The 26999-nt window shown below is 39.3% G+C and overlaps 3 protein-coding genes across 5 annotated transcripts in view; 2 read left to right on the top strand and 1 right to left on the bottom strand.

Moving 5' to 3' along the window:
- The first annotated feature begins 641 nt into the window (after window positions 1-641).
- Window positions 642-22272, top strand: LOC115627127. 2 transcript variants are annotated; one of them, XM_030522699.1, is made up of 9 exons: window positions 642-775; window positions 14428-15144; window positions 16061-18554; window positions 18618-18744; window positions 19333-19973; window positions 20037-20132; window positions 20687-20821; window positions 20877-21400; window positions 21461-22272. In XM_030522699.1, the coding sequence occupies exons 2-9, from the start codon at window positions 14438-14440 to the stop codon at window positions 21594-21596; spliced, it is 4860 nt and encodes a 1619-aa protein (XP_030378559.1). In that variant the 5' UTR covers window positions 642-775; window positions 14428-14437; the 3' UTR covers window positions 21597-22272. The 2 variants fall into 2 exon arrangements, with proteins under 2 accessions (XP_030378559.1, XP_030378558.1); XM_030522698.1 differs by having other exon boundaries at window positions 14428-15315.
- LOC115627128 (proteasome inhibitor PI31 subunit-like) lies at window positions 12377-13368 on the top strand. The gene has a single exon (XM_030522700.1). It carries the CDS (start codon window positions 12457-12459, stop codon window positions 13270-13272), a length of 816 nt encoding a protein of 271 aa, XP_030378560.1. The 5' UTR covers window positions 12377-12456; the 3' UTR covers window positions 13273-13368.
- Window positions 22273-23819: 1547 nt separating the features above from the next.
- The window catches only part of LOC115627163 (scoloptoxin SSD14), a 31830-nt gene continuing 28650 nt past the window's right edge, over window positions 23820-26999 (bottom strand). For both annotated transcript variants that reach the window (XM_030522747.1, XM_030522748.1), the window contains exons 6-8: window positions 26186-26636; window positions 24776-24969; window positions 23820-24714 (exon numbers count right to left, since the gene is read on the bottom strand). In XM_030522747.1, coding sequence (XP_030378607.1) covers window positions 24216-24714; window positions 24776-24969; window positions 26186-26636 — 1144 coding nt within the window. In that variant the 3' untranslated portion in view covers window positions 23820-24215. The remainder of the gene's footprint in view (window positions 24715-24775; window positions 24970-26185; window positions 26637-26999) is intronic.

Raw genomic sequence — 26999 nt, 5'->3', positions numbered from 1 at the left:
GCGCTATACGTAAGAAGAATGCGCGTCGCGTAAAATGTTGACGCAGTATCAAAAACAATAAAAAACAAAGAGCAGGCGCAACCGCGAGTTGTTGTTGTGATTCCTAACAGATATTTGTGCGTTGCTGCGCGGCGTGTCCAATGTTACGTGTACGTGCGTAGTGGTTTAGTTAACATTCATTATTTCTTTTTTATCGGCCGCCGGTCAGCCTCAATAAGACCAGTCCCAGTTCACTCGACTTCATACCACTTGTTGCGGCGACTCATTGGACAAACAGTTTTGCAGTAGCAGTTGATAAAAAAACGTCGCGATTTTATGAATGTGCGCATGTGCTAGTGTGTATCAATATGTGGCATAGAAAATGATTCACTTGCACACACCCGTGTTCATACTATTATATACATATGTATAGAATGTATATTTGTATATGCAAACAACACAAATCATAAATAAAGGCCGTCTGCAGCAGCAACATTTATTGTTATTGTAAGCCTGGGCTAAGCGATAGTACATTCGATAAAACAAAATATATACATATATAGAATGTAGCGAAATATGTTTGCGTCAGCTTAAGAAACATTTGCCTGAATGGACATTGCTAATCAATTTTATTTTATTTTTGTTATTGTGGTGCGCTTAATGATAGTGAATCGAAATATAAATACCAGTTTTGGTTTAAAAATATATGTACACACATACTTACATATATGCGCTCCTATAAATTTATAATTGCTTAAAAATTGAGCAGCGCAGCTCGGAAAATCTAAATCGAAAGGTAAGTTGCTCAAACCACACTTTCATGCGGTTTTCTAATTTGCATGGCACCGTTTGAATATTTAAAACCACATTTGCAGACGCGCCAAATACCAGAGCCGAGTGTGTTGTTGTTGATATTTTAACTGGTCTATCAAAACAAAACAACAATCAGGTGTGAGCGCACGAACCAACTCTCTCTCGCTCACTCTCTTTATCATTTGTGTCTGTGCATTTTGTGCAGGCGCCGCACCCGCATCTTGCAAGAAAATGTCGTTGTATTTGTGACATTAAAAACACTCTATCCTATCTTCAATGAAGTAAATAACAAATACTTTCAAATGTACATACATACATATGTATATCCGTACTTGTTTTGAAGGAAAACAATGCTAATTGCTCGATAAACTGTAAGCAAATTGAGAGTTATATACAGTTTGAGAGTCCAACACTACAGTTTTCAGCAATTGCATTCCATTTGCATTCACTTTAGTTGAATTGTAAATGCATGTGAATACATTTACAGATTGTTTGTACATACAAACATCATACCTTACAACTCGATTTGGCATGGGCTGTGTTTCCATTTAGAGTCCATCGTACTTGTAGTACTGCATGCGCACACAAGTTAGTGATTTATATTTCGATTAATTAGTTTAGTTCTGTTAATTCAAGAACGCATGCAAAAATAACTCAAACTAAACAAACTCTAAAAAGTATTTGATAAAAAAACCCTCTCCACATTTCTTTTAGAAATTCACACGCATTTGTGTATATACTGTACATGAACATGTATGTGTTTTATTATTTGATAAAAAAAAGTGCGTTGAATAACGTGTTAGGGAAAAACATGTTGGCTCGATAAGTGCAGATATGTATAGTTGATGTTTCAAATGCCAAAGTTTAAAACAAGACATTTTATAAAAATGTCAGTGCCAATTCAGATTAAGCTTCTTTAAAGCCATTTTTATGATAGTTCTACCAATGAACTCATACATATGTACATATGTATGTATGTATATGTAATAAAAACAATTTCCAGTTTCTGTTAATGAGTCGATTTAAAACGCATATATATGTGTCCCTTTCAAGTCTTGTCGTCCCTAGAAAAGGCCGACCCTTATCCATCTCGAACTGTAACTAATAACTGCTTATTGCTCCCGTTTGTTGCACACACACACACACACACACATACACTAACACAGATTCCCTTCGGTTTTTTGCGACCTGCGTATAAGCTAAGCAAAAAGCACAAAAATGTGACCCACTGGCAAAAGACTGTTGACAGTGCGCTACGCTAGAAAAGAAACATCAGCTTTAATGTCGTGACGTGATGGGCCACTGGGCCACCTGTTGTTGACTCTGGCAACAGCGAGTGCGTAAAACTGCCGCTTAAATGGCACAAAACGGCACAGGCGGCGCCGCAAGTGATGATGGACGTGATACATACGTACATAAATATGTATGCATGAATGTACATACCCTGAAACCTTTTCAGAACTATTTTTCATTTTATTTTTCATTTATTTTTTATATATGCCTCATAACTCATGAGCTTTAGCTGAAACACACACGTTCGCCCGCTTTCTTAATTGTTTAGCAATTTAAACAATTATAAACATATTAAGCTTTACTCGTGTTCTGACACACATTTTACCGCTGTTTGGGGTGTCATTGTGTGCGTATTTGTATGTGTGTGTCTGTTTTGCTACAAACTTTCTTTACGCGACTGTTTGTCATAGTTGTTGCTAAATTTTCGGTGACTGCCAAACTGTAGGCTTGCATTTGCTCTCTTTACTCTCTTTGGCCCTCTTTACCGCACTCTCCTCCTCTCACCCACTGTAAGCCGACATGATTATGTATGCACGGCGCAAAAATCAATCAAATAAATCGTTTATTATTATTAAAATGCGATTACTGCATATTTTTCCACATGCAATCGCATATGCATTTCTATGTATTTAAGTATGTATGCATTTTTCCGCATGAGTGTTTTTTTTTATTGTTTACATAGCGTTGAGCAGAGCTTTGTCAATGGCAACAACAGTGTCAAAAGAAACCAAGTCCGTCACCTCCGAGCTTTCTGTAAACAAAAAGAACAACTGCTTAAGTCAGTTGAAATGCAAAACAGCCCACATACATACAGTTGTGCTCAAAATAATAGTAGTGATATTTTTCACAACGTTCTACCGTTCGTATTTTTGTGTTTCCTTTCAATTTTAATCCTTTCTTTCTACCTATGTGATCTACAACAAGAGCACAATAAAATGACGCGTTACTTTAGCTTTTTGTGCACTTGTTGTTGTTGTTATTTGCATTTTCCACAGCTAGTCCCTATTCTACGCGCTCAAAATAATAGTAGTGCTTGCGCAAACATTCCAAAAATATTAAGTGTGTCGCTCCTTAAGCTCACGAAAAGTTGCTAATAGTAAGTTATATTATTTTTTAATAGTTTACTATAGTTTCCAATACACATTTTAGTTTGTTTTTTTTTTTCTGATATGGGTAGAGCCAAGCACTGCACTCCTGAACGACGTGCACTCATTCAAAAATTGATATCTGAGGGAAAAACTTACAATGAAGTCCAAAATATAGTAGGTTGTCCTCCTACAACGGTGTGTAATGGTATAAAATTTATCCCAGGCCCCTAAGCACGCGGAAGACCTCGCGCTATGTCAGATAAATTGGCGACCCTTGTAGTGAGATACTTTAGGCAGAACCCATTTGCGAGCTCTACCGATACAAGAGATGAATTAAATCTCCATACTAGTACACAAATAATACGGAGATGCCTACTGCAAAATAATTTGGCAGCTCGGAGTCCAAGGAAAGTGCCCCTTCTCACAAAAAAACATCTGGCAAAACGAATTAAATTTGCACAAAACCACATTGATTGGCCAGTGCAGTAATGGAGAAACATTTTATGATCAGATGAATCGAAAATCACGCTTTTTGGTGGAGCTGGGTCTCGTCAGTATGTTAGGCGGCCACCAAACACTGAATGCACCCTCGATTCACAACGAAAACCGTAAAACACGGAGGAGCTCGTATTATGATCTGGGCCAGTTTTTCATATTACGACGCGGGGCTTATATATTGGATCCGGAATGCCATGGATTGCCACCTTTATGTGCATATAATGCAGAATATTATGCTGCCATATGCCAGTGATGAAATGCCACTAATTTGGGTATTCCAGCAGGATAATGATCCGAAGCCCACAAGTAATGTTGCCCAACAATGGTTTCAAACTAACAGGATCAATGTTCTAGAATGGCCGGCACAGTCTCCTGATCTCAACCCGATTGAGAATTTATAGCACGATGTGAAGAAGGAAGTTGCCAAGCGTAAACCAACTAATTTTGAACAGCTTTGGGAACCAGTTAGACATGCTTGGAGCTCCATTCCTCCTCAAAGATGTCACAATCCCATGGACTCCATGCCAAAGCGATGTGCTGCAGTTCTTGCACACGAAGACTATGCTACAAAATACTAATATTATTTAGAAAGACCTAATATGAGTAATTAAAATAAAAACCGTATTATTTGGATCAGTTGGGACAAGTAAGAGGCCAACAAATGAAACACTACTATTATTTTGAGCGACCAAATTAATGAAGTTTTGGGAAAAAAATTATTAAAATTGTTATATGAACAGAATTTGTAGTTATTTCTTTATGATTTACTTGTTAATATACTATACTTAATAATACAAATTATTTTAAATTCATTAAAACACCATTTCATACATTTTTTGAACGAACTAAATTTTTATGAAAGCACTACTATTATTTTGAGCACAGCTGTACATAAATATGTACATGCATATGTAAATATACACTCCAAAGACAAATTCAGAAGAAAATCGTATTTTGGATTAGAGATGCGATCGTGACAAAAAAGGCCTTTAAAATTGTTTTTTGTGAATTATTTGTAATGCAAAAATATAGTCAGCGGTCTAATGGTGAAAGAAGATTAATTTTTAAATACAGCCTTTACTCAAAATTGGACCTTATTGCAGAGAGTTATATAAGCCTTTTTGTCCTCTTTTAGATCTACCGTTCTGGTGCAAATGAAGTGAATACGCGTCAATTTCATTAAATAGAACATTAATCCACGCCCAATTAAGATTTTAATTGATACACTGTGAATGCTAACACTTCAAAACTTTAAAAACTTGACCTTTTTTTAATGTCTGTTGAATGGGCTTTGCAAGTACTTTATATAAATTGCTGCATCGTGTTTAAAAAGATAGTCACGTGACAATCACGCCCGATCCCACTTCTCTTCGATCCGTCGCGTGCAACATTTGTCAAGTGCCGAATACGCATGCGCGCACGTTTTTCGAATCAAAATTATATCGATAAAAAGCAACAAGCCATGAAATGTTGTCAAACCACTTAGAAATCGACGTTGCCATCTGGTTTGCTTATATAATCAGTAGACATTGTCCCCGTCCCAGATTGGTGGATGCGTACATACTCCTATTACATATATACATACATATATGCAGATGTATAGTACAGATATACGAGTATATATGAGTTCATCTCTCATTTCTTTTCCATTCTCTCAATGAAATGCCACTTGAACCCTGGAAAGCTGACTGACTGACTGATTGGGTGATTGGCTGACTGGCTAACTGACTATCCACAGCTGCATGGCTGCATGCAAATGCACTTTTTTGTCATTTGGTGCTTTCTCTTTGTTAATGCCGTTGCTGCTCATTTTTCCGTGTGGCGGCTTTTGAAACTGAAATGCGACCTCAGCCTTTTGCGCAAGTGTAGCAATTCGCGAAGTTTGCTTTGTTAGCCGAAGCCCTCTTGTTGGTGATTATTGTAAACAGTGTCGCGGTCATGAGAACATAAATCGTATGCATGATTCAACGCTTTATCTGAAAAACCTACACTCGCCTCTATATATAGTACATATGTATATGCTTATGTATATCTGTGAACAGCCGCTGCCCATTACCCAGTAATGAGAATGAATATAATGTACTTCTTGCAAAAAATATGATATTGATAAATTCTGATGGTATGCCAAATGAATATACCACGATGATTCATGCTCCCGCTTCCCGACAGTTCCCAATTATGGCTAGCCACGGATGGCATAGGTTCGCGAGCGACAAAAGTACAATAGTTTTAAGTTATACAACAAGCCCTTGCACTCTCGCTTCCCAGCCGATAACGCTTTATGGTTTGCATTTCGATAAACCCTAATTTTAGAATTTATGGCGCAGAACCTTTCTTGAATAAATTGCTCTCATTTCTATACCTAGCTCGGATCTCCTCTAAAGGGTGTTCCAAATAAAGTAGCACAATTCTAATTCTTACACGAATTTTTACAAATTTCATTTTATGGTTGAAAGCTGGACCCTTCTAGCTATCTGTCGTCATTAAATTAATTAAGGTAATACAAATATCAATCTCTGTCAATTTATCATAAAATTTAATAATTGTTCTTATCTTAAATAGGCTTTAAAATAATATTTACCTACATTTTTGCAAACAAAACACGTGATATTATATACTGTATATAAATTATATAACTATGTTCGTTACTTTCTATCAAACATTTTCTTTAAAATCAGATATCTATATTTTATGAAACAGCACAATTTAATAACGAAAGGAAAAAATGAAGGAGTCGTAGTAGGGTGAAGTTTTGCATTCATTCGCGATAAATATAACCATATCGTACAAATTAAAACGATCAGTCCAGGCATTGATGATTAAGTAGGCTATTTATAGTGGCTCCGACTAGGTGATTCGTATGAGAAGCGAGAAGGAATGCTGTTCATTTATTATTGTTAATTAAATTTTTTACATAAATAATGTGATTATAAGTATCAGATAATGGTGGTTAATGTGGCTTCGATTAGGTCCGTCATATGAAAAGCGCAGAGAAGGGTGGTTTCAATGAAATCACGAAAACATTAGTTTCTATTAAAGTGCTCTATGATGACCACAATGAGAGGACTGAGAACAGAATGTATTGTCAAGTTTGTAGAATTTTCGAAAATAATATACAACACATTACGTACATACTTAAGATTTTACGAACGGCACAGCTGAAAAATAAATCGACCGAGATGAGTCATTAATTGTGATCCGTGGGGATGGATGGAATTGTTGCAAGTGGATACATTTTTTTATGTAAATAAACAATACAATCGGGGGTACCATGTGTCCGCGTCATGCGACGCTACTCTCGCCGATGGCTAGTATGGGGGTGTTCTCCTCGCTGCCGGCAGATGGCGCGCTTGCTGCGCAACAGCTGACCGTTAAACAAAACTGATTTCTGGCCGTAAAGTAAAGTAAATGAAAACAAACCAAGTTTTACAATAACTTGAAATTTTAGCTCAGATAGATAGATGATAGAAAGAAAATAAAAGATGGACAGAAAGTGGAAGAAGAAGAAAGAATTTTCTAAAATATAATAAATTGATAGAAAAAAAGATAGATGAATCAACAATTATTCTAAGCAGTAAGCGACAATTTATATGATATAAAGTTTATAATTTATAGGGTCTGATAAATTAATATTTATTGTATAAATAAATCAGTTAACATTCATTTAACAACAATAATTTCGGGCTCTTAGACCGACTGCCTTATAAACAATAACCTGCGCCTCATCGTTAGCAACTATTTCAAAGCGATCGGTTCAATAGCTTAGAGACCTCTAAAGAACGTAAATATGTACATATAAGTAGTACATAAGTACATGCTATTTTATTTGTGTACACACACTATCTAGATAAGAGCGTTCCGTTATCAATCTAACTAGACTAACCACATGAATAGCTCTTCTTTTTATTTGTGAGCAGATAAATGTAAACTGCACGATATGACTAGGAAAAAAAATGCACATTAGAAAATGTTAATTGTTTTAAATGCATATCCAACCCCATTAAGTACTTACATATGTATATATTAAGAGACAAATGGATCTAGTATATGTCCGTTCGTCTGTCCGTTTGGATGGATGACTGAATTTCAGAAATTTGTTTGAAGACTCTACTACTCCCTATGTATTTTATAAAACCCACTATTGGATTTGAAACAAAGGCTGTATTAAATTAACTTTCCATTCGTTATTTAAAACTTAAAATGTGTTTCTTAACCCAAGATACTCTTAAAAAAGTTAGCAGAAAGTCAAGTTAATATTAATTTGTTATTTTTCATCAAAAAGTAAGTAAAAACTAATGTAAATAAATGGTTATATTTATGTTTGCAAAATTCCAATTTCAAAAACAATTTCCCTCGCAACAATTTGCAAGAGTATTGGGGCTCTGATATTTGCAAAAAGCGTGCTTTTTCAATTTTGTTTTTATTCGCGCCGGAACTACGGACTGTTTGGCTCAAAAATAAATGCACATATGTACATACTTGTATAGGCATCGATGTGTATGTGTTAATAATTGTAGTTGAAGCGCACTTGTGCCGCTAAAACAAAAAAAAAAAAGCTTAATAACGTAATGTGTGAAATTCACGAAAAACAAACACGATTTAATGCGTCAATTTTTGCTTGCCAGTTTTTAATGGACGCTCAGATAGCACTCCCAGTTCTTTTTATAGTTTACAAGTATAAGGCCTATATGGGGAGTATGCAGAGAAATAAAAAGCCTAGTGTCTTTGCAAATGTAAATTTTCGCCCGACTGCAACTACGACTCTGCATCAGTGATAGGCACTTGTGCCACATGCCACTAATTGAGACTTTTGAGACAAACCCATTTACATATGGCGTTTTAATGGCGACAGCCGACGACAAAACACTTCAATGGGCCTTTATTTTGAAAGGTTTTTTGTTGAGCTGATAAGCCAGAAATGTCAAACTAGATGGCTATATAGAAAACAGATTGATAGCACTAGCCAGCACATTTGGAACTTCTTTTGGTAACCATAATTTTAAAAGGTCTATCTACTTATTCTTTATGACTTATAAGTATGGACATATTTAAGTCGGTGGAAGGCCATATATAGACAGTTTTAGAACCTTAGAGATCAGTTTATAGGTTGTTTTTTTTAGATCTTCAGCAACCTGCCATGCTTTGAATACGCCAATAGTGCGCCTACAGCTAGGCAGTGCACAAGAGGTGTTCCAGTATTTCCTGCATCTGGCGTCTGTTGTGATGCCCAGCAAAAGTAAAAAGAGGAAGAAGAGCGAACTTGTTTCTGCAGTTTGGGGGGGTTGTACTGGAGAGAATTTGTTTCGCTAATAACTATTCTTAGAATTAACCGATTTAGATGAAATTTGAAACAAAAGTAGACTGAATGACTGAATTATGTGTGCAAAGTTTGGTTAATGTAACTTTTGAAATGTGGACGGTATTGACGAAATTCTGTAACGGGGGAAGGGGGGGAGAATTCCAAAAAAAAAAAAAAAAAAAAAAAAAAACTCGTCCTTTCTCGGACAAAGGAGAATCTGGATACCAACTATTCTAGCTAAGTAGCTTTTAAATGATCCCACGACTTAGCCATTATTTGATAGTTTTAAACTTTAATTATTTTTGCCGACCATTCAATGACAACAATTTAGATATGATAATTATTTGTAAGATTTGGTTATAAAATAACAATAGAATTAAAATGAAGAATAGCTGTTAAATAAACATATTTATGTTCTGTATATATTTTGAGTTATTATACAAGTAGCTATATCCCAATGTACCCAAAAACCCCAATAATCCAACAAATCAAATTTAATGTAATAAAATAAATTAGTTTCAAACCCAATTATAGGAAGTTCTGTAGTTTGTGAGTGCAATTCTTTGTATTATATTCTCTCCTTATAAGTAGACATATATAGTATCTATGTATATACTCAAGTTTGTCCTAAAAAGTTCGGAAATGAGGGAAATCGAGCTTCAACGCTTTTATAAGAAATCTTTTTTTGACCAAAGATATTGTTTTTTTTTTACTCAAACAAATGAATACAAGCATTGAATGTTTTGATTTTTTTGGGAGGGGCGCAGGACTGACCATAGAATCGATTGGTGCAACAAAGCTTATATCAGTTGATGGGCTGTGGCGCATAGACCGGCAGGTACGGGGTCAATCACTATAACACTAGACCTGGCGAAATTAAACCAAGTGTGTGAAGCTTCTAATAACAATATGCTCTCGGCCAGTTGAAATAATAGCGACTTGATCCACACTTATGGGCTTACTTTTATACAAACACATACACATTTACGAGCACTGTCGAATGATAAATTAAATTTTGTACGATCGTAGCTATCGAATAGATTGCTCACCAAATCTATGACTAGTGCTGTTCATTCATACTTGTATATCACAGGCATCGTCTGGTACGTGTAATTGTGCGATTTATAATTGCATATAGAGTTCACGTTTTCATTGTTATCGCAATGCCGCTCTATATGTATGTAAGTGTACATATGTATACATAAGCCCTGGAAATACCCCGACATATTTACGAGTATGTATTAGTCGGCGGTATACTTTCGGATACTTATAACTGTTTCTGTTCCTGCATTTATTTAAACTTTCTGTTGTGTGTGTAAGCGTCTCCACATATGGACTATATAAATTCACTTATATGCTTACACATGTACTTGTATATAGGCATGAAGGTATATACAGAATTGGCAGCCAAATGCGCGTGCATTCGTATTAGAGAGTGCCCGAAGCAAAACAAAACACACGCACGCTCTGGGAAATCATACAAAAATACTAGAGCTGTGCGTGATCCCAACAGCTTACCAAAGTTCACGACATTACAAAAATTCAAAAAGTAGCGAAAACTAGCTACAAAACTCCCTAAATTTCACCCGAGAAATTGTTTATTAGACAACCAGAGCATCGCAATCATTGTATTGAATGGGAAAGGCTTTCAAATTTGAATATTTGTAACTGAAAAGAAAACTTTTTTAAAAAAAACAGTCAACTTAATGTTTTACTTTGAACATTTTCTAAAGTATTTTGTATGCCTTCTATTATTATTCTGATATAAATCAACTCATTTGATTTAAGCAACCTTTTTTGAGTATGACATTTTTTAGCAATATCTGAAACGAAAATGGAAAACTGTATATCTTAAATGTGCGTGATTGTGACGGTTTTTTGTGTTGTCACGCGCACAGCTCTAGCAAGTACCATGCATTATAGATATATACAAGTACATATGTGTGTGTATATTAATCATCCCATATGAGACATGAATTGTTCCTAGAAAATCCCAATCAGCCCACAAATGTGCTCGCACATCTATCTGAGAGTCGACCAAGAAATGCTGGAGTTGCTCGTCTCCCGATCCAAAACGATCCAAGCCGATCCCAACCGATCTCTGCTCCCATTTTTATGATAATGATTCATGCTGTGCACTGCAGTTCTCCATGAAAAAGTGCGTTCATCTGTTTCCCTTGGACCGGCGCTGAAGAAGTGAAGCGAAAGACAAAAAAAAAACAACAGCAACAACCAACAAGCTGATCATTAAATCTGAAAAACAAAATCATTGAGAAGCAAGCAGGCAAAGTTTCGAGAGTCGGTCGATTGTCTGTTCGTTGAAAAGTTCATAGAACTGCGCAGACCAGACAATCTGTCGCAACTGAAGAAACTGAAGAGTAAAGCTCAAAAGCCAAAAGCGATCACCAGTTGGCCAGCGGAAAGTGAAAGCCAATTTGGCGATCAATCGAACGCGAAACTAGTCAGGGAGAGAAAATCTAAATCTCTTTGTTCGCCGATCGCCAACTAATGCGACTTTATTGTTCATTCCCTCGTAGTGCTGCCAATTTTCTATGCAAATTCAACACTTAAGTATGCAAATGAAGAAGCAAACATACACACACGTGTGCCTCTATAGTATGTATAGTATTATACGGCAATTTAAGACACCTAATTAGTTTCATTATTTCTGTCCTCATAATTAAACAATTTTGCGCTGCAATCTTGCGAGAGAAAGCATTTAAAATCTGAATTTCCCCCAGAGTTCCTATTCAATACTATCTAGAAGTGTGTAAGCTGATAGAAAGATAGAGGTCTTATAAATGAAGGCCGAATATATTTAAAGCTTCAAATATGAGCCCCACTTAGGTGTGCTTAAGTCTGTCCCACCTTTTGGAACTAATGATATACTTGTAAGTAAAATGTTTTATTATAAACATCTATTACATAAAGGGAGGTCTAAAATAAAGGCCGAACATATTTAAAGCTTCAAATATGAGCCCCACTTAGGTGTGCTTAAGTCTGTCTCACCTTTTAGAACTAATGATATAAGTAAAATATTTATTAGAAACATCTAGTACATGAAGGAGGCCGAACATATTTAAAATTTCGACTATGAGCCCCACTTATGTAGGTGTGCTTAAGTCTATCCCACCTTTTAGAACTAATGATCTAAGTAAATTGTTTTATTAGAAACATCTAATACTTGAAGGAGGTGTAAAATAAAGGCCGAACATATTTAAAATTTCGACGATGAGCCCCACTTTTGTAGGTGTTCTTAAGTCTGTCCCACCTTTTGGAACTAATGATCTAAGTAAAATATTTATTAGAAACATCTAGTACATGAAAGTAATTATAGAAATTTTCAAAGGGAAAATCAACATCAGGCAGACAGAGAATTAGAAATCATTGGAAAAGCTCACAACACACAAAAGCTAAAAATATGGTCTTACACTCGTCAGTCATCCACAACTTTATCTGATTTTGTCACAATACTATCGCTAGACTATGGATGCCAATCCAAGCACGAGTAGTCCAGCTGGTGGTGGTGCCCCATCCAGCAAATTATCAGATGTTTTCTATGGCTGGGACCTGCTTTATAGAACAATAGAGCACAGTGTTAATAAGAAGGCCGATTTATTGATAGCACTCGCCCATTTTTTGCTCACTAAACATCATAGTTTCCGTTGCATCGGTATTGGGGAGGATAAAACGCTGCTGGAGGATGAGACCGGTTCCGAGCTACTGCCCGATTGTTGGAATGATGGGGACATAAAATACTCACTACGATACGTACACTACAAGAATCTGTTTCTGTTAATGGGCCATGTAGCTGAGGACGTCTTGGTTATTAACTTACTGGACACCAATACCAGGCAGGTGTCAAATATTTGCCTTGAGCCGGAATCTTTGGTAGCATCGTTTACAGGCAATATTTTCACACTTATGCCGACAGCAGAGGAAATCGTTGAACGTTATCGGAAGGAGCTTTTGGAACCAGTGTTCCAAGGAAATTCTCGCGAAGTCACCACACAAACATCTTCACCGCCTGCGAGATCTGTCGACCCCTTGCGAGTGGCCGAACCCATACATCTGAATCCATTTGTTCCAATGAGTTATGACCAACGGCGACCCTATGGCTTCCCCGAAGTTGGACGCGGAGATTTGGATCCGCTTGGTCGCGGTCCTGGCAACTTGCTGCAAGTCCCATCACAACCGGATTCGTTACGACCTAGCCCCCGATTTGATCCTTTTGGACCGCAAAATCCAAATCAATATGATCCCAATCCGGATCATGAGCAACCACCCGATTATTACTCGTAGCTTACGGATGGTCGGCGACAAAAATTATTCTCCAATTAAATTCCCCGTTTCTAACAACATTTCTTACAAATAAATATACCATAGCCCGATAAAATAGTTATTTTCTTGTCACACTCGTCAGTCCATATGAGCACCTCTTGCTCGATTATTGTGTCCATTATTTCAAAATTAAATCATTTCGTATAAAAAACAATTTCAGTTAATCAAACTAATTTTCTTGCAAATTGTTCATATATGTACAAGTATATATATGATTTTTGATAAACTTCTTCTGCGTATGCATAAGACTAGTCTAAATATCAATTTTAGTGTCCCTAGCTATGATTGTTCGAAAGCCTTTGATGTTCATACAGACAAACAAGCATACGGGCGAGCAAACAAAATTAAATTTCGCTACATATTTAGAAATTGCAATCTATTTTCTTAACATATTAACTTTGAATATAGAATATAGTCTTCAGTTAGCTCAACGTTTCTACATTTTTTTCAAGCCATACTTTCAAAAGGTCCTCCACACAGACTTATGTTTTTGAGAAAACTTTTTTTTTTCGAGATCACCGCCTTTCCACAGAGCTCCTTTCACTTCTTTGGGAACAGTACTGCTCCATATAGTAAACAAAATGATAATCGTTTATCATTTGATCGTTTTCCAACCTGGCCATGTATAATGGGTTGTGGTAGAATAATGTTTCAGAATCTCTGGAAACTCATTAGAATTTCGAAGGAAGAGTTCCAAACAGGCCTTTCAATATACCGTACCTGGCCAATATCTTTTTCATACACAATTTTTGAAGTAAAACAAAAGTCATTTAACCAAGTGATGAACGTTTGTGAATTTCAAATCGAGTCCTCACAAGTCCTAAGCTCGACGAAGATTTCATTCGTGGCTTTGCCTTCAAACGACTTTGAAATCGCAATCCCACAGTGATTATCGATATAGCTCTGACAGCAGTTCATTTAAAGTGCAGGCATATGAGAAATGATTGTGTCTCAAAATCAACTCGTTAATTTCCAAGATTCTCTAGGGATTTATTGTGCCAATCCGCGTATTTGTCAAGAAACTGAAACAGTCCAAATTTTCCGTATTATCAGCTCTGGATATGGCATTGATGATTCCAATTAATTAACATCCACAACTCATTTATTCTCTTGCAGTTGTCCAGTTATGGAGCAGGCGCGTCCTGTACCGGCGCCTCGACGCCTGGGCCCCGAGCTGCGACCCAACAACTACGAGAATATTGACATCACTCCCATTGGCAACAGTAGTAGCAACAACAACAACAACAACAGCAATAATATTAACAACAACAGCTTTAAAAAATTCAACATTAATGCCGAGAATTTGCAAAACAACTGTGCCGAGAAATCAACAGCGAGCAATCAAAATAAAATAGTTCCCAACATAGCGCCAAATCGGACGTACGAAGGAACCGTAGATACCTCTGCCCAACCCATCTATGGTCCTGATGCCAACGAGAATGTGCCCGGAGGTATGGGTAGTGAGCCCATTTATGCAATACCCAGACCAGCACCACGCCAACGGGCGCGTCCTGAGCCACAGCAGGCACAGCCAGAGAAACCACCAGAGCTAGTGCCACCGAAGCCAAATCATCAGCAGCTGGGAACAGAATCGAAGGTGTTGCGTGCGGCACCGCAGGTTCCGCCCAAAGCGTCGAACAGTGAATCGGAACGCAGACGACCGGAACGCTGTTCGATTTCCAGCGAATTCTCCACAACCAGCACCACCTTCGACAATGGGCACAACGATGAGTCATTGGTGGACCAGTCGGATCAGTCACGATACGCGTCGAATGCGTCGCTCAACCAAAGCGAGGGCTCGCAGAGCGGCAAGTTCAAGTCGCCATCACCCGGGTACGTAGACTATACAACAATGCAGAGCGAGGGCGCGGTCGAGGTCGAGGTCGGCATCAAGATCGAGGACGAGGGCGAAGGCACTGAGTCCTCCTTGACAGCATCCGATCAATCGGAGGAGCAATTCTCTGAGCAATCTGTGATCCATGAGCAAGATGAACAAAACGACAAGTAAAATTATCACTCCTCTTCTTTTTTTTTTTTTTGTTTTTGTTTACTTTCTTTGTCTAAATTGGTGTTCTTTCAATCTTTCCTAATGCCGCTCTCTAAACTTTGGTTTTTAGATAATATTTGAAACTAATTCATTTGTCGGTTTGGTTATTAACAGAAACTACATATTATTTATAATTGATTGTTGGTTAGCACGTAGTTCTCACAATGCCCCCGCCCCCTCCCAAGCACACTTCAAACCATACTACAAGTATATACTCGTATTCCCCATTATGCGGATCTCAAATGGGACTTAATTAAAACCACCTTTTATGAAATAACTTCACTTATACTATAAATAACACACTCGGACTGGCTCCCCATTCCTCCTGAACTATTTATAGTTTTTTAGTTCTGGCAGCTGCCCGACATTCCACTTCCGTTGCCGCACGCGCAATAAATCAAGGCGGCATTCCAAAAATAGCGCCGCGCCCGATTTAGGGCTCTACTTTCAAGATCAATGGCACGCCAGCTGAAAATACTCGTACTCGTACTTCCACTTAGCGTTAGTCTAGAGGTTGTTTCATTTGGCAGTCGGCGTTTAGCAGCCAAGTAGAATGCACTCCCCTGTTCCGTTTGGTGTAACTCTGAGACCTGTCTACTAACATTTAGTTAGCATTTAGCATATTGGAAGTGGGTCCTTGCTAACGCAAAGAGGAAGTCATCGCTAATTCGACTTCGTTTCTTGGACTTTTACTCTTCTTAGGAATTTGCTTCGATCTTTGGGCAGCACTTCGAAGCTGCTCGGCGAGGCAATTGGCGAGCGTGTGGCATTCAAGGCCAAGGGCGCAAAGAAGCGTTTGGACAAGAATCTAAAGAGCTCCACCGAGGCAATCAGCAATCTCAGTGCGGACGCATCGACGCGTCTGCAGCGCGTCAGCAAACGGCTTGGCAACAATTTCTCACTAGGACGACGAGACAAGGGAGCTGGAGCCGACTGCGAAGCATCAACTTCGACGACAATGGGTGCGGCAACTGAGTTCGAACGTCCCCAGACAATGCCCAACAAGGATGTCTTCAATACGATACACTTTAGCAGTCCGCTGCATCGTAATGCCGCGGGTGGGGGCAGATCAGATCTCAGCACAGCGAGAGCAGGACCTTCAGTGGCTTCCTCAACACCACAATTGAGTTCACCAGTGGCGGAGGATGATGGTTCCTATGAAGTGCCGCGCAGCTTCAAACTCGAGCCTAAATTGCCGCCCAGCTATGATGAAGCGTTGCGTGCTTCGCCAGTGCCACCTCCTGTCGCTGGGGGCTCACCGCATGCCAGAAATCTTGCCCTAGAAGCAACTCAAGTAGTACAGCGACGCAATCAGCTGAAACAGCAGCCACAGCCAGCGGGTAATATTTCCGATTCAAATAGCGAGGGCGCCATTCGCTCATCGGGCGACTCTTTAGACCTACCGTCGCCACCGATGCCCACCTTTCCGCCGCCCACACTTCCACCTTTGGACGTAAGACAGCCACCGGCAAGACAAAAGCGACGCAAAAACTACGAAGACATTCAGCTGCGACGCAACGAAGTGCAGTCTAAAAGTGCCAGCTCTCTGGAAGCCCGCTCCCTGTACGCCAACGTGGACTCGGCGGAGCTCCATGCGCTAAATCTGGCGGCTGTGGCGGCTGAGCGTGATGGTTCATTCCTGCTGCATACCAATATTGCAGCTGAGGAGGCGCGAATTCCAAAGCCAGAGCGCAGCAACTCCTGGGAATTCTGCTGCGATGAGAATGTGGATGACGAGGATGAGTCCAGTTCATCGCCAGAGCCGTTGTATGCCAATCATGAGGCCACCTACGGCAAGGTATTCGAAATGGCCACCGTCGGCAGCAACGTTCTGGCACCTCAGTCGGAGCTAACGTGCATCAGTGAGGAGCACAGTGACGGTGTAGGCGATCTAGACAGCAGTGAAGGCGCTGTTGGTGGCTATTTAGCGCTGCCGCCACCTCCACTAGAGGTTATCAAAGAGTTTGATCCACTGACGAGCAAGTCCTCAACACTAGCACGCTCCAAGAAAAGCAACGAACTGCTGCTCCTCGAGCATCTGCTAGAGGAGGAGACGTACGGAACACTGAAGCGAGAACACGATGATATAAGCATGTGTACATCCGAGGAGGACAGCAGGGTGGTGGAGCCCAGAGTCAAGGGTAAATCCAATCCGGCAGCGACACAGGTGCCACAAGCAACAACTGTAGAGGATCGTGGCAGTAAGCTGCAAATTGTACATCAGAACGCCCATCTCCTCAGCGAGAGCATGGAGAACATGCTGGACGATGAGGCACGTGTGAAACCCTACCTAAGTCGTTTGGATGAAAACACCACTGCAAGTGGTGCCCAACGACAGGTGGATCTGGCACCGGCCTCACGCAATCGCACCAATTGGTTTGTTGGCGGCAACAACAATCCATCGGCTAAGCTCAACATCGAGGGGGATAGTCCACCCACATATCTGGAGGCCATAGGGGGTGATGGCAATACCAGTGAGTCAAAACAGGTTCCACCGACAGCCACAGCCACAACGACGACAACGACGACGACAATACCATCAGTCCTCAAGCAGACAATGAATGTGTTCAATAATGTGAAGATACGGGTGAGTGCGATGCAGCGAAAGGCTAGCTTCAAGGCAGCGCAGCGTCAATCCGATGTTAAGGTTGCGCTGCAGATGGTCCCCAGACCCAGACTCTCGCCGCTATTGGTGCGCTACGAAGGCCCACTGATCCGGTTTCCTTCCGGCGTTGTCGAGGACATACTGAAAGAAATGCAAAACCGCAAAGCGATCCTGCGGGATCGTCAATTCCAAACATATCTCGATCAGGAGATGAAAACGCCCAAGGAATGCATACCGTTGGACACCATTACAACACTCCAGTGCGTGAGCAATAACCGTGTCACGGACAATAGCACACACTTCTATTGCTTTGAACTGACAACATCGACACCCAAAAATGGCAATGGCAACGGTTCCAATGCCAGTGGCAGTGGCGGCAACGGCGCACAGACCATGTCATCCAATCCTAATCTGGTCATGACCAGCAACTCATCGGGTAATTGCAAGCAGCAACGTGTGGCCCATCTCTATGGTGTCGGAAAGGAGTCTGAGCGTGGTGTCTGGATGCAAAAAATACTAGAGAGCCTCACCAACAGCCTGCCAGTGAAGTACACTTGCCACTATTATCGCGCTGGATGGTGTTATCTGAAGGTGGGTGTATTTATACTTATTAAGATTGAACGTAACATTTAATGAACTGTCCCCTTCCCCTAGACCTCCATCACCTCAGAATGGAGTGGCACTTGGCTAGTCTTACGCAAGACCCAACGACGTCTCATCTTCGTCAGCGAGGCTACCGGCAATGTGGAGAAAATGGATTTGCGCAAGGCACGCTGTATTGGTAAGCCTAAAGATGATTTGTAATAGAACTCAGCATTTTATATGGACTTACGAAATGAACATCAGCAGTGGTTTTTACTTAATATAGGTTACTTAATATACAAGTAGAGGCAAAAAAGGGTAAAAATACATATTTAGTTTTTACGAATATCAGACAAAAGGCAGCGTCTCGCAACCCATCAAGAAATGACAAAATCGATCTAGCCATGTGTGTCAGTCCGTCCATCTGTTTGACTGTATGAACTTCTGAATTTCGGTGACTGCCGTAACTGCAACTACCAAAATTGGTACGCAGGCTCTATAAATACATAGGCAAGAGGAGTTTTGTTTTATTCTGTGAAAAGTCAGTTCATCTCTCTCCAATATAATCATGTCAGCAATACTATCCACAATTTTTAAGCTATAGAAAAACAACATTTTGCAGACGTAATCTATTTTGTTCCTCTTCTATTTGGAATTGGAGAACGAATATAAAAATCTAGCAGCCGCGTTCCCAACCCCATTTATAGAATGCTTCGATAAGCTAAACACACGAACATTTCGATGTGACTAACACTGCTGTTTCTCCTTACTTCCAACACTTGTGCAGTGCTGAAGGAGAGTGACGAATCCACCGTCAATCTGCATGTGGAATCTGGACCCATGCTGATGATCGACTGCCCCCCATATGCTGTATATATGATCATGAGTTCGGCACGTGAGACTAAAATTTGGCGTCACATTATACGTGAGGTGGCCCACAATAATGGCTTCTCGCTGGCCGACCAACAACTGACACGCTTCGACGTGCCAGTGATTGTGGACAAGTGCATCAATTTTGTGTATATACATGGCTCGATGTCTGAGGGTATTTATCGTAAGTCTGGCTCTGAGAACTCAATGCACAAACTGATGACCGCCTTCCGTGCCGATGCCTTCAATGTCGAAATCACACGCAACGAATACAATGAGCACGATGTGGCCAATGTTCTGAAGCGTTTTATGCGCGACCTGCCCGAACGTCTCTTGGGTAAGCTGACAGAGAGCTTTGTCTTTGTCACCGAGCTGTCGGCGCCTGCCGAGAAAATACCCGTCTACAGGGAACTGCTCGCCCGTCTCAGCACCATCGAGCACGAGACACTGCGTCGAATTGTGGGCCATCTGGTGTTTATCAGCTCCCAACAGACCAAGAACAAAATGAGTGTGCAGAATCTAACCATGATTTGGGGTCCCACACTGCTGGCAAAGAAGGTGCGTAGACCTAATGGCCCATGTAGTTTATTATCTTTAAAATGGTTCCCTCTATATCCACAGAGTGACGAGCTGATCTACTCACAAAATGAGGCTGATGTGCTCAGTGATCTGATTTTGCTTTACAAGAATCTGTTCCCCGTCAGCGTCGATGAAATGGTAAGCAAAAATATAAATAACGAAAACCCAAAAGCAACACTAACCTGAGGAAGTCGGGAGGCTTAAGCTTAAATGCTGAACTTTACATCTTGGGTGACGCGTGTCCGCCTGTATGAACATCTATATCTTTTAAACTACAATAGTTAGACTCTCAGAACGTGGGTTTTCGAAGTATATGCAGACTATGTTCATTACAAATTATGTATAACCTTAGTATCTTATCGTCGATCGGTACAAAAATCACTCATTGTTGAGTAACTTTTCTGTTTTTGTACGATATTTAAAAGTTTGGTATTAAGTAACTATATTATGGGTACTTTATTCTGAACGTAGAACTATGTCTGTCATATCTATCGATCGATGGAAAATTTCTCCTTATTTTTGGAATTAAATTTGTTTCGATGTCTTCAACAAATTTGGTAATTATTAGTTGTTGATATTATCTCAAGTTGTAAACTGTTGTTAAAGCTGGTGGGACATATGCTATAGCTTGTATTGGAACAATCAATGCACTTAGTGGCCTTGTTAAAAAAAAAACAATTCTGTGATTGCAGCGTAAGGAGCAGGCGATGCTGTCATGCCTGCAAAAATATTATGCCGCCGCAGAGACGCTTAAGGACTCGGTGAAGAAGTCTGGTGACATTAAAATCTGGATTAGTCTCAATCCCAATCCGGACAATACCACTGAAGTAAGTATTTATTTTTCATGTTGAAACCAAATATTGAATTTGAATTGCTTTGCAGGAGAAGACGCAAGTGAATGCCACCATTTCGCCAACAAAGACTGCCTATGAATTGTGCCGGGAGTACGCTTCGAAGATGCGTTTGGCGACCCATCAACTCACCCTTTATGAGGTCATACTTAACGATAGTCTGGAGCGTCCGTTGCATCATGACGTCAGGGTCTTTGATGTCATTCTGAATTGGTCGTACTGGCCCGAAGATGATCGCAAGCACAATTATCTCGTCATACGTCCCATTGATATGTTGCGTGAGGTACAACGGGCGGTCAAAAATCTGGCCACAGTGACACCCGGCAAGGAGCTGCGCTTCGCCGATAGTCGGACCAAGACCTTTAAGAACCTGCAGTGCGAATTACGCGACGGAAAAATTGTGGTCTCCAAGAAGGACAAAAACGATAAGACAACCATTGTGCGTGAGGTCTTCCTGCAAAGCTCAACGGCCTATTTGGGATGTGAGCGCAAGCGCGACTTCCCCTGGAGTTGGGCCATCACATTTGTGGAGCGCACGCAGGCGCAAATAATGAGGTAGAAGATGGCATCCATTTCATTCAATCATGATAATAAAATAACTCTGTGTATTTACAGATCACGCGATGCCCCCTTCATTGGTCATGTGCTGGCCGGCAGTGAGTGGGTCGATCGTACCATCTGGTATTCCAGCATTTGGTATTGTCTGTATGGCGACAACATTTTACCACCAGCTGAGATTATCATCAAGTGAGGAGCAAAGGAACAATGTGAAGCTTGTCTCTATTATGATTGCCTGCCTATACTAAGGAACTGTTCGCACTTGGCATCGTCTTCCCTGTTTGCCAAGAACTCTTATGTCTGATGTTAAGCTAAATACATATAGTGAAAGCATTTATTTTAATAGATGTCTGCCTTTATAGTTAGTTAGTTTTTAATTTAATGTGTGTATATGAGTTTTTTTTATATAAATATATTTGTATGTATGTTTAAGGCTATTGTATTGTAGATAAACTTTTGAATTTATTTTGCATATATAAATAGTAGTTGTATTTAAATTATACAAAAAATATATATAAAATTGTCACCAATTCAATACAACGCAATACACTTTGAAGATCTCCCACATCGGGTGACTTCCATAATTGAGTTAAATCGACAATTGACAAACAAATTGAGTTTTTTTTTTATAGCAGAGCTCAATTATATACTAAGAACAACAAATTGCATGGTATATGGTATTTATATAGTCTTAGTAACTTGTAACTCATTTCGAATTATCATTTGGGACTAAACTGTCTTTGATGCTGAAATTTTGTAAATCACTTTCATGTATCTTTAAATGTTTATCAGTGCAATAGCTAAGGCTACCATTTGTTTATTCACTCCGAATGCCTTTTGAACATAAAATAAATCGTTTATATATATGCAGATTTGTTTGTGTTATACAGCTGTTCGTATTTTTGCAAAAAAAAATTGTACTTAAATAGACATATTCATCCTTTCGATCCAAGTGCTCAACGGAAGTATTTTATATTTCGCTTTCAGCAAGATTCAACGCCAAATATAATTCCACAGATCAGTTGTTACTTCGATCGGATTGAAGTATATCTTGCTTTTAAGAAATCCATTTCTTTTTATTCAGATCGAGTTCAGTTGAAGCTTCCATGCCTGTTGCTTCATCGGGTCGTTAGCTGTTGAATCATGCCAGACAGTTTAATCCGACTATAAAATTATCGTGGAAGAGTGTTTCTAAAATATTTTCCACTTATAGGTCTCTCTGATTTGCTACTCTTTCTAAATATCTAAAAATTCGTATAGCTCTGTTGTGGCACAACGAAATCAATTCTGATTTGTGCTTCCCTTTTCTGCTTTCGAAAGTTAAGTCAGGTGAACTCCAAAACCCACATCCAATATACTCGCAAGAAATGTAAAACGCTCTCGAATGACAAGCCAACGGTTTGTAAAGAATACAAAAAATATTCCCAATGAAACTATTGGAATTAATATTCGTTTATAAAACTTGCATGCAGATTACTTGCAGATTTGATTTATAAAACTCTAGGTAGTTTCAATATTTTTCGACCATATACCATGTGTATGTTTTATTTTAATTTGCAAATATATCTAGCATTTAAGACCAACTGATTGTTTAGTATTCCGGAACAAATATAATTCAATTATACACCCAAACAAAAATTGCCATTAAAAACATAATCTTAAAAGAACATTTTTTAATTGGGGTACATATTTTTCCATGATTTGCAAAAAATGACCAATAATTCAAGATATGGGCAAATTTCTTAAGTTTCTTTAACGATAAAGGCGTATTAAACTGCTTTAAGCTTTTATGTAGCCTCTAGCGCCATTTTAATTATATTTCAATATTTTTAGTCGTAGTCTTCTTCTTTTCTTGATCCTTCGTTGGTTCGATACTCATCTTAGAATATGTGCTTTCCAGATGATTGAAATAAATTCCAGTTTCGAGTTGATTATTTCGATCGCTACTCATTTCATACAGACGTCTGACAGTCTGTCCAACTGTTCGTCTGTATGAACACCGATGACTTTTGAACCATAACAGCTAGGGAAACTAAACTTGGTAAGTAGACTTATCTTATCTACACGCATAGCAAGTTTATTACAAACCATACATAGCCTCAGTGCAGCAATCAATCTTGGTCGGACAACTTTTTTCTTATAAAGAAATCGTAACTAAATTTGGTTTTTCTAGTGCCACTTGATATTCTGACAATGTGATCTAAATTCCACTTGTTTGTAATACATTTTTAAAAGTAAGTGTTATCTCAAATGCTAAAAAATTTTGGTGAATAGGCCAATAGAAAATTGAAATTGTTAGGAGTTCTAGACATTACTTTATTTATTTATTTATTGATTGACTTTGAGAAAATGCACTTTGTCGTGGTCTCTCATGTTCTTTAAAATATGATACAAAATATTCTTAAAGTGCGAGCAATTTACACAAAAAAAAAAAAAAATAATAATAATAATAATTATCTATGTAGAATGTGAAATACAAATGTTCGGTTCTTGATCGTTTTGTTTTTGTTTTGTATTGTAGAGTAGGAAACATAGTATATAAATTTATATAACGTACGATATATGCATGTATATGTATGTATGTAAAAAAAAAAACATAGCTAGCTTAAATACTTTTCACTTGCGCTTTCCACTGAAGGCGTGTAAAACTTTTCTTGCGTGCACTTCCTGCCTCGCCTCGTCGCGTTTCCTCTGCTCTTCTGCTCTTTACACAATGTAATCTCACTTGATACTTGACGGCTGATGTGTGTGTGTGTGTGTTCGTGTGTATATGTGTATGGGTGTGTGTGTGTGATTTTGGGAGTATGTGAGCTCAGAATCCCGCCACACCGCCACGCTTGCGGAAATCGGCATTGGCATAAATTGCCGTTTCGTTGCGCGAAATTGCGCAAACAACTGTGTTCTTTTCCTGAACTATCTTCAGCTTGTGCCCCCGCTTCTCGAGCAGTTCGAGGACATGCTTATTGAAGCCATCCTTCTCATACTCCAGCTCATCTGGCACCAGCTGATGATAGAATCGGGGCGCGTCGACAGCCGTCTTTAGATCCTCACCGAACCAAAGGACACGCGCCGCCACCTCCACAATTGCGGCTGGCACCAACGAACCACCGGCAGCCCCAATCACTAAGCGGATGTCGCCCTTGCTGTTCGTCAGCAGCATCGGCGACATTGACGACATGGGTCGCTTGCGCGAATCTACGCCATTGCTCGGCGCCATCGGCAAGTTAAAGTAATTGTTCTTCACGGAAAAGTCGTTCATTACATTATTGAAAACGATGCCAGTGCGAGGGCCAATCATGCCAGAACCAAAGCTGCAAAATATCATCACATCATCAGATAAAAGAACTCATTTGGTTTCCAGAAACTACTCACTATTTGTTCACCGAGCTGGTTACTGAAACGGCATCACCATTCGGCGCCAACACGGATAAATGTGAGGTGCCGGTGTAATCCTCATCGGCCCCAAATTGGGCGCCATATTCATGTGGGCCGGCCAGCACATGACTGTCGTTGATCTTCAGACGCTGTTCGGAACCAAACTCCACGCTGGTCAGCTGACTGACGAGCTAAAATGGAAAAGGAATCAAATGATATATCGATCTAAGTCTCGGGCAAGGGGAAAAGGTCTATTTGCGATTTCCTATGAAAAACAATAATAATTAAAAACTAATATTTTTAATATTTTTAATATTTGGGTTTTTAAATCCACGACAGGATCTTAATGTTGTGAAAGACTATACTTTTTGGCATTTGTTGCTGTTTTTTTTATACCCTGTACCCAAAGGGTGAAAGTGTATACTAGTTTTGTGCGAATGTATGTAACAGGCAGGAAGAGGCGTGGCAGACCCCACAAAGTAGTTGTATATATATTTTTGATCAGAATGACAAGACGAATCGATATAGCCATGTCCGTCTGTCTGTCTGTCCGCCTGTCTGTATGAGCGCAAGGATCTCAGTAAGTACAAGAGCTAGGATAACCAAAATAGGTATCAAGGTTCCTATAAGCCCTAGGCAGATCGAGTTTATTTATTTTTTCTGATACACCCCCCCACTCCCCCCCTATTAACGATTTTCTATAACTCCCGTAATTCTTGGAATTTTGAACTAAAATTTGGTAGGTAGTGATTATATAGCCGTATACCAAGTTTCATTATAATAGAATGATCGGAAAGAAAGTTATAGCCACATAACCAGTCCCAATGCACACATACATACATACATATGTACAAGTACACAAACACGCATAAGGCACGATTCTGATGTAAATGTAAATGTATGTATGTTAGTTAATTAATTAAATTAATTTAGTTAATTAATTTAATTTAATTAATTAATTAATTTAATTTCTTTTTTGTGGGGTGGTACAGGGTATATAAGAGTTGAGCCTGCTCGACTTTAGCATTCCTTTCTTGTTTCATTCAGTCTCCTATTAAGATTAGATTAAGATTATTAGAAGAAAAAAGAATGCCCGATGGAGTGCTGGAAATGTGAAAAATGATCATCTCATGCAACAAGGGAAGAAAAGTATTCCATCAAGTTTTCTGTAAGACAACTATAAATTATTAAATTTTATTATTAAATTATATTTACTGTCCATATTTTGGCAAGAACCCTGCTGCCCTTTACTCAGATCTTTAGCTGCTCTTTAATGATACTCTAGCCCCTATGGCATTATCTCTTTATGATTTGAAGCTCACCCTTGATTCGGGTTAATTTTCAAAACACTTGGGTGCATTCTACACCCTTTTTTTAACCTAATACTTAACCCTATCTGTTACTTACCTCGCGCACATCATTGAAACGCAAATCGCCGAGCTCGCCACGACGCGCAAATCCAAACTTCAAAGCCTCCACAAAACGATGTATGGTGCGGGCCTTTGCCTCATCGTCAATGATGTCGGCTTTGGTGAAATTGTAGCCCTCCAGTATGCTGAATATATGCGCTACTACCGATCCGCCGCTGACCGGTGGCATCGCGTATAGCGTATCGTCGCCCAACTGCATCGTTATCGAACTGACGAGATCAGCGAAATACGATTGCAGATCATACAGACTGATGATGCTGCCCAAATCCTGTAGATCTTCCACCACCAGATCGGCCAAGGTGCCATTATAGAAGCTAAGGGGTCCGTTTTCCGCCAGTAATTTGTATGTGTTGCAGAGTTCCGCCGTTGGCTTCAGCAGTGTTCCCACGTTGTGCGGCTCACCGGTCTCCGGATTGACAAACATCGACCTGAAAAGGCGGGCAGATTTTATTAAATAAGTTAGACAATATTATAATATGTGATACGAGTATATGAAGGAGGGATGTATAGCGACTTTAATTTATTGTTGAATTTATACTCGTGCCTTTTTATTTAGAATCAGGAATGGGTGCTTCAAATATTTTATTGGATTATTGGCGTTATACCACAAAAAAAAATTGGATACAGTGATATATTAAACTTTATTGAAGCTTTAGAAACAGTTCTGAAATGCAAATTGTGGCAAAAGAATACACGACGACTACCACTTTTGTGGAAATACAAGTTATACAGCTATGGTTAAATACATAGCTAAATCGATAGATAATGAATATGTAATGAAAAGTTGATAG

This window comes from Scaptodrosophila lebanonensis, unplaced genomic scaffold (genome assembly GCF_003285725.1).
Source record: "Scaptodrosophila lebanonensis strain 11010-0011.00,11010-0021.00 unplaced genomic scaffold, SlebRS2 tig00000092-arrow-pilon, whole genome shotgun sequence".
Lineage (NCBI taxonomy): Eukaryota > Metazoa > Arthropoda > Insecta > Diptera > Drosophilidae > Scaptodrosophila > Scaptodrosophila lebanonensis.
This window is presented reverse-complemented; position numbering and strand designations above follow the sequence as displayed.

Bases quoted from the DNA above. Each gene is read 5' to 3' on its own strand.
- LOC115627128 (XM_030522700.1), top strand. From the start codon at position 12,457: ATGGATGCCAATCCAAGCACGAGTAGTCCAGCTGGTGGTGGTGCCCCA.
- LOC115627127 (XM_030522698.1), top strand. From the start codon at position 14,438: ATGGAGCAGGCGCGTCCTGTACCGGCGCCTCGACGCCTGGGCCCCGAG. The intron at 18,745-19,332 runs GTAAGCCTAAAG...ACACTTGTGCAG, and splicing joins GCGCAAGGCACGCTGTATTG to TGCTGAAGGAGAGTGACGAA. The intron at 20,822-20,876 runs GTAAGTATTTAT...ATTGCTTTGCAG, and splicing joins ATCCGGACAATACCACTGAA to GAGAAGACGCAAGTGAATGC.